This window comes from Nannospalax galili, unplaced genomic scaffold, assembly GCF_000622305.1.
Source record: "Nannospalax galili isolate Female #2095 unplaced genomic scaffold, S.galili_v1.0 scaffold735, whole genome shotgun sequence".
NCBI lineage: Eukaryota > Metazoa > Chordata > Mammalia > Rodentia > Spalacidae > Nannospalax > Nannospalax galili.
The window spans coordinates 1,342,839-1,355,698 of record NW_008337053.1 but is presented as its reverse complement, the minus strand read 5'-3'; the positions used below and the strand labels follow the sequence as shown (position 1 = coordinate 1,355,698).

Here is a 12,860-nt window from a genome sequence, read left to right as displayed (position 1 = left end):
AAGTACCAAAAATGTGAGTGTAAATGCTGTGTCAAAAGGTGCTACAAAAGCCATTTTGCATCAGTCAGGGAAATATGAATACAGACTGTGTATTAGAGGATCTTGTAGAATTTTTGTTAATTTTCTTAGGAGTGATAATGCACTGTATTTCTTATGTAGGAGAGTATCTTTATTCTTAAAAGATATATGCTTAAGCATTTAGAGTGGTTTTGCAAAGCCTACTTCTTTTAAATGGTTCCACTAAAAATGTATATAAATGTATAAAAACATTCACATATAATACAAAAAGGGGGAAAGGAAATCGCAAATGTAGCCATTCAATGGAACTCTTCTTTCAAGGTACCAAAAACTCTGACATTTTCTAAATAAAAGTGGTCAGGGAGGAAAATCCACAAATCCTTTTTTCTTACCCCGAAGTCTCTCGTCGGTGGATATTTTATTTGTCTGGTTCCAGGTACTGTCTATAAAAACAATTCTTTTCAGTGCTGTGCCTTTGCACTTGTTCTCCGTCAAGTCACAGCTCTCTTCTTCCTCAGTTCTCTTTCGTTTCAAAGATGGCTTATCAGGGCCACCATTGTTGCCTCTACCTTTATTTTCAATCCTTTTTTGCAGATAAAATGAAATATCTTTCACGGAGATAGACTGAGGCCCAGGAAAAACAAGCACAACCTAAAATAAAGAAACTCGGGTTAACTGTGGCTACTGTCACCTTCAACATGAATTATGACAGACTTAAAAGTTTAAGAAAAAGAGATGCTGAATGTATGACAAATAAGCATTATATTGGTTCTACTATTTGCATTTCTTCTACACATATGGCAAAGCTTTGACTCATGTCTGGTAATATGTAATTATATCACACAACCTAGAAGTATTACTTCAGAATAAGTTACTCACTGATTGAAAAACCCAAGTCAATAGTACCTTTAATAATAATAATGATGATAATAATAATAATAATTATAATGGTGCCTTTCTGTGGTGTCGTGGTATATACCCATAGTCCTGGTACTAGAGAGGTAGGGACATGAGTTCAAGGAAAATCTGGACTACCTAATGAGTTCCAGGTCAGCCATATAGACAAAAAGGCAAAATAAATGATACTTTAAAAAAAGAACGACTGAAAACTGTTCAATGATTACATGCCATTTTCACTTATACAATAAGCAACAACAAAATAAATAGAGCTGGTAGAAAATGGTATAATGACCTTTAAAGACATTATTGATGTTAAGATAAAATAGTATGCTATAGTGGGCACAGGGCTGAGGCAGGAAGATCTAGAGTTTCAGGCTAGCCTAGACTACATAGTGAGACACTGTCTTAAAAATTAAAAGAGTATAACAGTATGTTCTATTTAATCAAAAGAAGTGGTATATTACCACATGAAACTCAGATGCTATTTTCAAATATAACTTTCCAAATAAACTCAAATACATACACAGATATAAAGTAATGTACATATATCAATTTACATATATAAACTGATAGAAAAAGTAAAAACTCAGTTCCCACAAAACTTAAAAGGATTTACATGCTTCTTTCAGAAGTACCCGAGGTCTTTTTCTTTTTCAGATCTATCATAAAATTACCTTTTGATAAGCAGATTAGTAATACTGCCAATGTGATGATTTCAACTAGAATATGAATTAGGAGTTTAGCTCTGAACAAGGACAGCGATCAGAAGTACTGCAAAGCTAGGTATGAAAGCTCTTAATTTAGGGAGAATTTGTAAAAATTCTTCTAAAGAATTCTTTCTTTTCTTCTTCTGCAAACATTCCAATAACGTTTACAATTTGGTTTCCCAGTCTGCACCAAATTAGACCATCTACAAGTAATACAGACAAGAAAACTCTGAGGAAAAAAAAAAACAAAGAAAAGCAAGATATTGGCAAAGAACAGGAGACAGCAAGGAAACAGAGATACATAATACTCAGGTTACCTGAAAAACAGGGAAATGTATTACTTCATAAGCTTACTTGGAACTACACGTATAGCCAGGCATGGTGGTGCCTGCCTTTAATCCCAGCACTTGGGAGGTAAAGGCAGGTAAATTTCTGTGAGTTCGAGGCCAGCCTGGTCTACATAGTGAGTTCCAGGCCATTTGGGGTACAAGGAGACGCTTCAAGAGAAAACACACACACACACACACACACACACACACACGTATATGTATACATATGTATATGTATATGTATATGTATATGTGAAGATGAGAGTGTGTGTATAGCCTGAAAGCTATCTAACAAAAAGCACAGTGCCATGCAAAGGAAACCTCCCTTCTCCCTTCAAATTGTTGGTCAGGGCAGTACAAGAGACTTCCAAAATAATATAGGCTAATGCCATAAACCCTTTATTGCCTCCCAGAACTTGAAGGTAAGACCCTATTGTTAAGGATGCCATGTAGTTTGGACACAGGACCTGGAACTGAGCTGGAAGCCTCCTCCTTGAAGACTAGCTCTCACAGTCTCAGAAGATACTATGCAAGCTGCCAAGGGAGAAAATCAATCAATGATCCTACCAAGGTGTGAAGCCTACGAACCAAGCAATCATCTGCTCAGCAAAATAGCTCTCCTGATGCAATAGCGGCACTTCTACCTTGGGGGTAACCAAGAGCTGTCTAACTGGACATGAGGCCCAAGAGGAGGACATCCATGCATGGTACTGCAAACACAGCCAAGTACACATGGTTGCAGAGGCCTATGAAAAGATCCTACTACTGTCACTTTCCTAACCAATGTAATTTCTTATTATAGTCTAAATACATCTCTTTATGTTCAGACAGATGTAGCTCTTACCACTCATTAAAGATGCTTCTTTTTGCAAAAGACAGATCATTACAAAGTTCCACAACTGATAAAACTGCAGACAATAAGTGACTGCGTGGTACCTAGCCCCAACTGATACATCTACAAATGTAACCCTTATACCTAAGGCTCAGGGAACGTCAAGGAAACTGGGGCAGAAAGATTAGAAAAGCCACAGAGCCAGGATGCCGGCTGCTAGTTAATGTATTCAGACATGACACGGAAGCTGTACCAATAAACTCTGTGCAGCATGGTGTCTAACAAGAGCTGCATAATGACACCACCAGTAGACAGCCCAGTAGACGGGAGGTTCCACTGGGTCCTACCTCTAGATAAAGAGCTACAAGCAATCAGTGGATGCTGAGGAAGGGAGAATCAGCTTTCTCCAGGGATTAGCTCCCCAAGGGACCTGATCCCAGGTGGGGAGCTCTACTCATGGGTACACATGAGTACCACCAAACACACTCAGTGCAGTGTATGTGTATGTATATTTATAAACTTATGCATGTATATGTAACAATAACAAAAAAGAGGATAAGAAATTGAGAGAGAGTGGGGACGGTATCGTAGGAGGCGGAGGGGGCATGGAAGGGGTGGGAATGGTGCCAACACAGTCCTTGTGTACGAGATTCTCAAAAAAAACTTAAAAAGATATTGGCAAAGAATAAAGCCTAAAGAAGGCATAAAATTATAAAAATTTAGCAGGAGAATAAAAAAACACAATAGCTTAGGGCCATTTGAACTGTGAAAGTATCAATGAAGTAAAATGAATATTTATTAACATTACAAAAGCATAACACTAGATTGTTAAGAAAAATATTAAACAATGTTCAAAGAAGTCAGGAAGGCAACGGAGTTGAAAGTTCCTGTGAAGAGCTGTCAGCACCGAGCTGCCTACCTCATGGTCCCTTTCTTCATACTCTGGAATGCACGGATAAGTGTAGATGTTTACACAATCGGGTGCTAAGAGCTTTGCATGCACAGCCGTGCTTTTGCCATCTGTTTCATTGGGATGTTTGATGATATCGATCTTCAGTGGAAGCTAAAGCAAAAAAAGGACAAATGAACAAAATAAGTATAAAATTCAAATTTTTATGTTAATAAGAAACTTTAAAGCCACAGAGTAAACTCACAGTAAATTTCTATAAGCACATTTATAGTTTAAGGCCATACATTTTTAGACCAAAATACTAAGAGTGGTAAAATTCATAAATCAAACCCAACTTGTTTCCTAAATATTGTTAATCATGTACCAGAATAACTGCTTTTAAATCAGGGATCCAATGTTATTTTCATTCAAATCATATATGTAGTGAGTCCAGTTCCTCACACTTCAGTATCCTTGTCAAGAACATTTTAAGATACATCTTAGAAACTCTAGATTTACTTTATGCTGTTTTCAAAGGAAATATGAGTTTGAACAGTATTTCAAATTTTAAAATTCAAATTGAAATTCTGTTCCCCATATACCTTTTGAAGCCAAAGGTATATAATATCTTTTGTAATCTTCAGTAGTACATTTTAACTTACAGATTAAGTTTTCAATAGAAAAACTGACAGAATAGGTCTAAGATGTGTGATCATTATATCACAAATAACTCTTTACAACATTAGCCTGCCCAAGTATTTCCCTTCATGTTCATGACTTGTTACGGATTGTGTCTTGCTCCTGTACAAAAAGAATATTCTCTTGGGTTTCTTGAGGTAAGATTTTCTATTACTTTACTTACGGCTTTCTTCAATTCAGACTTTAGAATGCTTCATTTCGTGCTGGGTACTACTTGATCTCTAAACCTCATTTCATACAAGGGAGGCAGGTCCCTATGAATTTACCTTGGAGCACACAGCTATTTTACCCTGGAATATACCACTATTTTTGTTTTAAACTACACATGTGTTAAGTCTACATTGCAATCAGTTTTAGGATCATTACACCTGTGAAGTGGATGCCACAATCAAGACAACGATCTACTACTATCAAAATCCTTCTAGTGTCTTCTCTTCTCTCTTCCCCATCAGCCAGCCCCTAATCTCCAGGGACTACTGACCAGCTACCACATCAGTTTGCATTTTCTAGAATCTTATATGAATTGGTCATAAAGTATGAACTCGTCACCTGATGTCTTTTAACTCAGAATGGTTATTTTAAAATTCGTAAACTGTTATGCCTTATCATTGGTTCTTAGGATGAGCTTTATTAGAATAAGACGGTCTAAGACCATGGGGACATGATTGGGCCCTTGACATTTGAGAGCGATTCGGACAGAGACTCCCTTCAAACCCAGAAGAGCTGCAGAGGAGCCTCAGCGAGCACCATGAGTAGGATGACAGGCATCCTGAAGGGAGACTCTTTCTTAAAAAACAAACAACAACAAAGAAGTCAAATTAGAAAGAACATTGTTTAGGGCTTCTGCTACTCTTAATAAATACTACCATATCAAATTTTATGTTCAACCATTAAAATACACTTTAAAATCCTACACTAATTAGAGTTGACTATATACTTGGCATACTGTTTTAAGAACTTTTATTAAATGGTAGACATTGGCCCACTGATTTGGAAAATAGTCTTGTTGTTAAATTTGTATCAAAATAATCAGCCCTACAAATATATTGACTTTCATCTTGTGATCTGTAATCCTCTTTTGAACACATTTTTTTAACAGGTTCCAGAGAGCCCTGGCTCCTCTCGAACTCACTACGTACACCAGTCTTGTCTTGATCTCATAGAGATCCACCTGCCACTGCCTCCCAAGTGCTGACATTAAAAGCGTGTACCGCCATACCCAGCATTTGAACACACTTTAAGATAAAATTTCCTTGTCTCCTCTCTCTCTCTCTCTCTCTCTCTCTCTCTCTCTCTCTCTCTCTCTGTTGCTGTTGTTGTTTGTTTTTTTGAGACAGTGTCACACTAAGTAGCTAGCACAGGCTTGCATCAAACTCACTATGTGGCCCAGGCTAGCATCAATCTCATGAACATCCTGCCTCAGCCCCCTAAGCACTGGGAGAATTGATGTGAACCAGCATACTTGACAAGGTAAGACTTTTAATGAAACATTTCTTTATGGGTCTATGGAATTTTTTATTTTTTATTATTTTATTTTATTTTATTATGTGTATGAGTGTAATGCCTGCATGTATATAAGTGCACCTGTGTTGTGCAGTGCCCAATGAGGTCAGGAGAGGGCATTGGATCCCCTGGAACTGGAGTTAGGGACTGTTGTTAGCTGCTATGTGGGTGCTGGGAATCAAACCTGGACCCTCTGCAAGAGCAGCCAGTGCTGTTAACTGCTGGGCCATCTCTCCATCCCCAGAATCATTCTTTATGCATTTCAAAAACTATACTTTGACACGTACCATTCTTGTTAATGAGAAAGTCAATGAGTATTTAAATAAATTCTTGACTTCAAGCTTTTTTTTTTTTCTGAGAAAACTGTAAATATATTTCCTTATTCTTGGCCAATAACTTTCCTTTAATCTGTATGTGTGATTTTAGACCCCCGAGGGAGCCATGGACTTGCAGAGATGATACACAGACTAAACTGAAATTCATTTGGCAGAATAAACATTCAAGTATTTTTCATACTTCAGATCTAAGTAAACCTTAAGCATCACAATAAATATTTTAGAATATATCTGCAACTTGTATTCTTACTGGCAAGTCCTAGTGAGGCAAGTATAAATTGAATTTCTCTAAATTCCCAACAGACACCAATCACATTTATTTGATTAATTCTCATATTGGGTCAGGACTAGATAAGGTAACACATACACAGTAAATTCTCATTATTTATAAATGGTCTATGTATACATTATCTATAAAAAAGTAGTCTTGATAAGCACCACAAATCATAAAGTTAAGCAAGAAATTCAAACAAGCTGTTAAATTTGACTTTAAAATCACTATAATTCTAACAAGGTCCAATGACTAGAACCTAATCTTCTTTATTTTAGCTTAATTTAGTTTTGTTCAATGACATCTATTCCATTTCTACATACAGGATGGGGAAAATCACAAAATCCCAGGTAGAAATCTTAATTCTACCAGTGCAGTGTTTCCTTAAGGAGCATTGCGAAGACTTGAGGTAGTTTTTGAAGCTTCTTCAAGTGAGCCTATAACCTTGTCTCTTATAATTATTAATTTCTAAGCAACTTCATTAAAAACTATCTCAGTCATTTCAGATGTAAGCGATTTTCCAGAAACAAGAAAGGTATCAGGTTCAGTACGGTTGAATTTGCCATAAATACAATTCATTTTCAAGCTTATCAGCTATTGTAGAATATGCATACACAAGATTTCCATTCTAAATATATTTTCAACTCCCTACCAACCTTCACAAGCGGAATCTGCTCAGTTGGTACATTTCCAACTGGAACATAGCAAGTATAACAGTAGAACATTCGGGAGCCCCCACACTGGAGACACCGTGACCTCCCGCTCTGCTGAGCTTTATGAAGAATGTCTTGAGAGGCTAGGCATAAGTTTTGAAGAGGGTCTTCTGAAGCTATGAAAGCAGTTTGTGACTGTTTGGCTTCCACAAATTTTGCATTATTTTCTTTACATTCTTGAAGACACACAGATGGACTGAGAGCCATACTTCCTTTAAGCCAAAGTTAATGTGTTTTTAAAACGTGTCACAGGTGCACTGTAAAAATAAAGAGTGGAGAGGAATGAAAACTGTAAAACATTTTACTCTCTTTACAAATAAAATTACCCAATTTAATTTACACTGTTTTTGTATTTATCAACAGATAATAGCTGCTAGTTAAGAAACTACTAAATTGGTATGCTTCAAATAATAAACAATGAACTTAAAACAATTTCAGTTACCCCTTAGAGCTATTCTTTCAATAAAAATCGAAGTGTTAAAACAATTATTTACATATATTCAAATATAAAGTCTAAGCACTGATGACCTATTTTTGTGGTAGATACCATTTTGTTTCAAAAATGGCAATTTTTTTTAATTTTTAGGAATTCAATGATTTTCTGATAAAATCACCCAGGAATATATTAAACTATGTAGACTCTTTGAATTGACATTCCATGACATGAATACTAATGCTGAACTCTAATAAAAATAAAAGGCTGCAGTGATATCAATAAAACTTAGCTATTGTGAACACACACACATTCACACTTTTTTCTGATTTCTGTCCACAGTACTGGCTCAAAACTCCTTTCCCAGGATATGTCATAGAAAGTCTAATCTTAAGTTCTTCACTTACCTTGTCTAATACACGAACAGAACCCCATTTCAAAAGGGATTCTGTCCTGTTTTGGAGGAAGGAATACCAAAGAACCTGACAGACGCTGATGAATCCCACCTGTCTATTAGCAATTAGGCCTATACAGCACTCCCTAAGAACTTAGGGCAGGGACTTCCAGGAGCTTCTAGACAGCTGAACATGTGAAGTTCCCATGATAGGGAACTCACCCACAAACTGCAAGGGTCCTCCACCTCACCTCCATAGAGAGGAAGCACCTGTACTTGGGAACCTTCCAGATTTCTCCCTGTGTATATACTCATATGGCTGATTATTTTTTTTCTTTAAAATACCCTTTATATAAACCACAAAATTCAAGCACAATGTTTCCTACACTAGCAAACTAAATGCATCTGAGGAGGGGCTGTCGGAACCCCAACCTGTAGCTGCTTGGTAAATTCTGGAGGCCCAGCTTGTGACTGGGGGTGAGATTGGAGCAGTCCTGGAGACTGAACTATCAATCTATGAGCTCTGATACTGTGTCCAGGTAGTGCCAGCAAAGAATTAAATTAAAAAATACCACAACCACAGAATTTCTTGCTCACTGGCTGGTGAGGTCACAAGTATTCCTGAAGACTGTGGTGTGAGAGCAGAGGAAAAGCAAGGCATTTAGATCTTCCTGACACAGGTGTTTTCTAATATGTATGTACTTTTCCAACTTAAATCACAGTAGTAAACATACCACATCCAAGAGTGAGATAGCTACGACCAATTATAATTTGTAAAATATCCCATAAGGTGAAATACATGATCTTAGAAGTCTTAAAATTTTAAACTACTGTTTTTTTTTTTTTTTTTGGTCTTTTTGAGACAAGGTCTCCCTGTAGCCCCAGCTGGCCTGGAATTCACTATGTAGGCCAGGCTAGCCTTGAACTCACAGAGATCTGCCTGCCTCTGCCTTCCAAGTGCTGGGATTAAAGGCATGCGTAAATATTACTCAGATTCTTCAATAAAAATAAAATAATGTAATAATGTTTCCACTTCATATTTTCTTCAAAGAAGGGTGATGGTTGCAAAAATACTCGCATCCTTGCAAGGGAGAAAGGAGACTGGAGTCCTACTAATTTGATATGCATTCCACAGCTGTAAAATTAATCTCTTACTACAACACCATGGCATGCTAGTATTTAACTGTGAAGCCCCAGGAACTGAGCACAAACACTAAGAGAGGAGGAAATACTATGATGCCAACAGGAAAATTTTTTTCTGTGACCTCTCAAATAGAAAGTGAACAAAAAGTCCAAAGAAACAAAAAATAAGATTTTAACATACTGCCAAGAAATTTATGATACTAACTTACTCATCAAGAGCCTTTTTTAGACTCTGAATTTCGGTGAGTTCAAGTCCTAAATAAAGAGATATAAAGTGCCTGTTGCTAAAAGAAAAGAGTAAATGTCCTTGCCCATTTTACCACAAGAAAAACCAGAAGTATGGAAATATTTTTTCTGTGCAGATCAGGCACAGATCTGTATTTAAGGTTGCTCAGTGTTACTGGAAGATAATGGTCCAATCCCTCCTTCCTGACTTTCAGATGGAAAGCATCATTTATTTCTGATAGCCACTCCAGATTACCTGCCTAAAGATGGTTTCTCCCTTTACAAATATGCCATTTACAGCTATCTGTAGTGCAAGACATCTAGCTGTCATGTTTTCTTGAGTCTCAGACACCTTAGAAGTTACATAAAAATTCTGTTATCTTATCCCTAGGAAATGTATATATAGACTCAACATTTTTCACATAATTTCCAATGCTTTGCAGCCTCCATCTACAGATCCAAGAAAAGAAACTCTAAAATGAACCAAAAGTTAATTCTAAGATAGAAGCATCTTTGAAAGTTTGGGAGGAGATCCTAATAGAAAACAGAAGTTCTGTTGCCCATTAAAGTATCAACTGTAACAAGTCAATGGACAGGTCCTATATTGGTGGATTTATGTTTTACCTAAACTATCCTGGTTTGGGTTCACTCTGACATCATCTGAACTTCTTCCTCAGATGTCTTAGGTTCTAATAATTTTGAGTTATTCAGATCATGGGACTTATAAACAACTGACAGTATTAATTTAACCTAATTTCATTTCCCTGGGTATTTGATGTGTTATATGTGCCACCAAAGGGTCCAGGCAAACGGGTCGAAAGAACGGAGTTCCTGTGGGTTTCCTGTGGGTGTCATGAATATCAGCATGGTTGTATAATACTGAACAGGAAACTACTGGTGAGATTTTGGAGATATTCTGGAGCTCATAGTGACATGTCTCAGAAATACAACTCCAAATTTCACCGGCTTTCCACCCTCATAACTAAATGGACATTTATGGAGTGTACGCAAAAGGTCTTCAACAAAACCAAACAACACAAACACCTGTGAGACAACAAAAGGAAATGTTTCTTGCCTCTTACTCTGCCTCACCTACACATTCTAATCTATGGCTAAGAGACCATGTAAGAGTCTAACAGCTGTAAATCAAGGACAGTTCCTTCCACTGGTCTCAAGGAAGTTGCCCTAACCTAGTCAACAGTCTGCTGCAAACACATACAAATTATTTGTTGCAAATATAATTACTCAAATCATTCAAAACATATTTAATATCAAATATGTGAGGCGAAAAGCAGCCAGAGTTGTGGGAATTGAAGACTCAGAAACAAGAATCAGTCCTAAGGAACTGACAAATCCTTTAGCGCCCTGATGGTACACTCATATGTCTTAGGCTGAAAACTTAAGTTTTAACTCCTCCTTCCACCCAATTTCTCCAAAATTAATTATATTCACATAGTTTCATTCTTTCTACTTTGCACTAATATCTACCTTTAGACTCAATTTGGATTCTAATTCACCCTTATTAATTCACACAAACAAGGACCATCTCTTACACTTCAGAGTACTTATTACTGGTAACACATAGTTGATATAGAAAACTATGTTCATCTTCCAGTGAGAATTCCCTCCCAGCAAAAGCAGAATTCTTTCTGATCCTATTGATTCCTGATTTTCATGCAATAAGATAAATTCAAGTATTTGTCAACTAAGTCAAAATGTCAAAACCATTCTGTAAAAGGTATTCAGTATGTATCTCACTATTGAACTTCCTGGCAGACTAATCTTCTGGCTCTACACAACCTGGCACAAATAGCAGACTGATAATTTTATTTTTCCCAAAGCAAAGGGAAAAAAAAAAGCTACCATTTCATTACTGTAAGCTGAGTTGCCTCCCAGGGAACATGATTCAAAATTTTCCTATCTTATACTGTGGACTAATTCAGGACCAGATAAAACCCATTTCAATATTTGTTTGTGGAGGATTAAGAAGTAGTCATATAATTTGTGCTGGTTCAATATCCTTTTTTGTTGCTGTTGTTCTTTGTTTTGTTTGACACAGGGATTCCCTGTAGCCCCAGTTGGCCTGGCACTCACTATGTAGACCAGGCTGGCCTTGATCTCACAGAAATCCACCAGCCTCTGCCTCTCAAGTGCTGGAATTAAAGGTGTGTGTGCCACAACCCCCCCAGCCCCAATTATCTTTCTGTTTTTAATCCATGATTTCGCCTTTTTTTTGTTGTACATGACCAGCAGTCCCTCCCATAGAATCCACTATATGATATTGTTATTGTTGTTTTTCATTTGGAGTTCAATAATGAATAGTCCTGAAATTTTACAATCTTAAGTATCAATTTTCTTATACAACTACGTGGAACTAGCACGGGAAAGTGTTAATATACTTATTCGTATGACATTCCCAAGAAATAAAGTAGACAAAGAAACCCCTCTACTTATTAGTTAATCAAAACCTTAATATTTTAAGTGCACCGCAAAACATACGTCTTCCTGTCTTCTTCCTTCCGTGATTACCCTCAAACTACTTCAAACTGTGAAATTAAAGAATGGGGCTGACAAGGAGCCAGCCCTTCCTTGGGCGAGGATGCACCGAAAACCACTGTTAGGAGATAAAGCAACATAAAAGATGCCCAAGAAGTCTTTTCCCCAAAGGGCCCTCAGCAGCTCAGGACTCTGCTCAGGGCTCGCCTCCGGGATCAGGGCTTCCCTCGCGGGCGACACCAGCACGACCTCGGGAGAGGCGAGATCCCGTCCCCGCTGCACCCCGGGCCAGTCCCCGGCCTCCAGCCCAGCCCTAGAGAAGTCCGACCTGCTCCACGCCGAGCTCGGGATGCGGTCCGTGCGGCCTCTGCTCCACGGCGCCCAGGCCGGACCGCTTTCCCGGAACACCAGGGGGCGGGGCCAGGCTGTTGCCAGGGCCGCGGCGGAGGCTGTTGCCAGGCCGTTGCTGGCGCGGTTGTGAGGCTGCGCACAGCCATAGCCGGGAGGTAGGTAAGCTGGACTCGAGTGACGGAGCTCGCCGGGAAGTCCCGCCTTCGCCTCCCGCCTTGAGCGGCGCTGCTCCGCCCAGCGAGGCCACGCCCAGCTCTGGGCCCAGGTTCTGGAAAAAATTAGAAGTGTAGCTGCAGTGAGTTGTGAGGACTTACTGACATTACAAAACACTTCCTATTTTTCCTCTCCCTAAAATATTTTGCTTCAGAGAACTTGGGTTAGTAACGTTTTTGTGGTTATCAAGTAGTTCATGCACTGCGTAGCTACTAGAAAAACCGTTTGACCCGGCGTGGTGGATGGAGCACATCTGTAATCCCAGCACTCGGAGGCAGAGGCAGGTGGATCTCTGTGAGATCAAGGCCTGCCCCATAACCAGTTCTAGGCCAACTGGTGCTCCAGGCAGACCATCCCCCAACTCCACCCCTCAAAAAACACGAAAAAAGAAAAACCGTTTTTACATTAT

At 38.5% G+C, this 12,860-nt stretch overlaps 1 protein-coding gene across 2 annotated transcripts in view; it reads right to left on the bottom strand.

The window, feature by feature from the left end:
- The window catches only part of Dtwd1 (DTW domain containing 1), a 34,233-nt gene extending 21,850 nt beyond the window's left edge, over positions 1-12,383 (bottom strand). Inside the window, exons 1-4 of one of the 2 annotated variants that reach the window (XM_029562950.1) lie at positions 12,216-12,383; positions 7,140-7,453; positions 3,706-3,849; positions 492-669 (exon numbers count right to left, since the gene is read on the bottom strand). In XM_029562950.1, the coding sequence (XP_029418810.1) occupies positions 492-669; positions 3,706-3,849; positions 7,140-7,403 (586 nt within the window). In that variant the 5' untranslated portion in view covers positions 7,404-7,453; positions 12,216-12,383. Of the gene's footprint in view, positions 1-410; positions 670-3,705; positions 3,850-7,139; positions 7,454-12,215 lie in introns of both variants that reach the window. The other variant, XM_008831796.3, reaches the window with a different exon arrangement.
- Between the last annotated feature and the right edge of the window lie 477 nt (positions 12,384-12,860).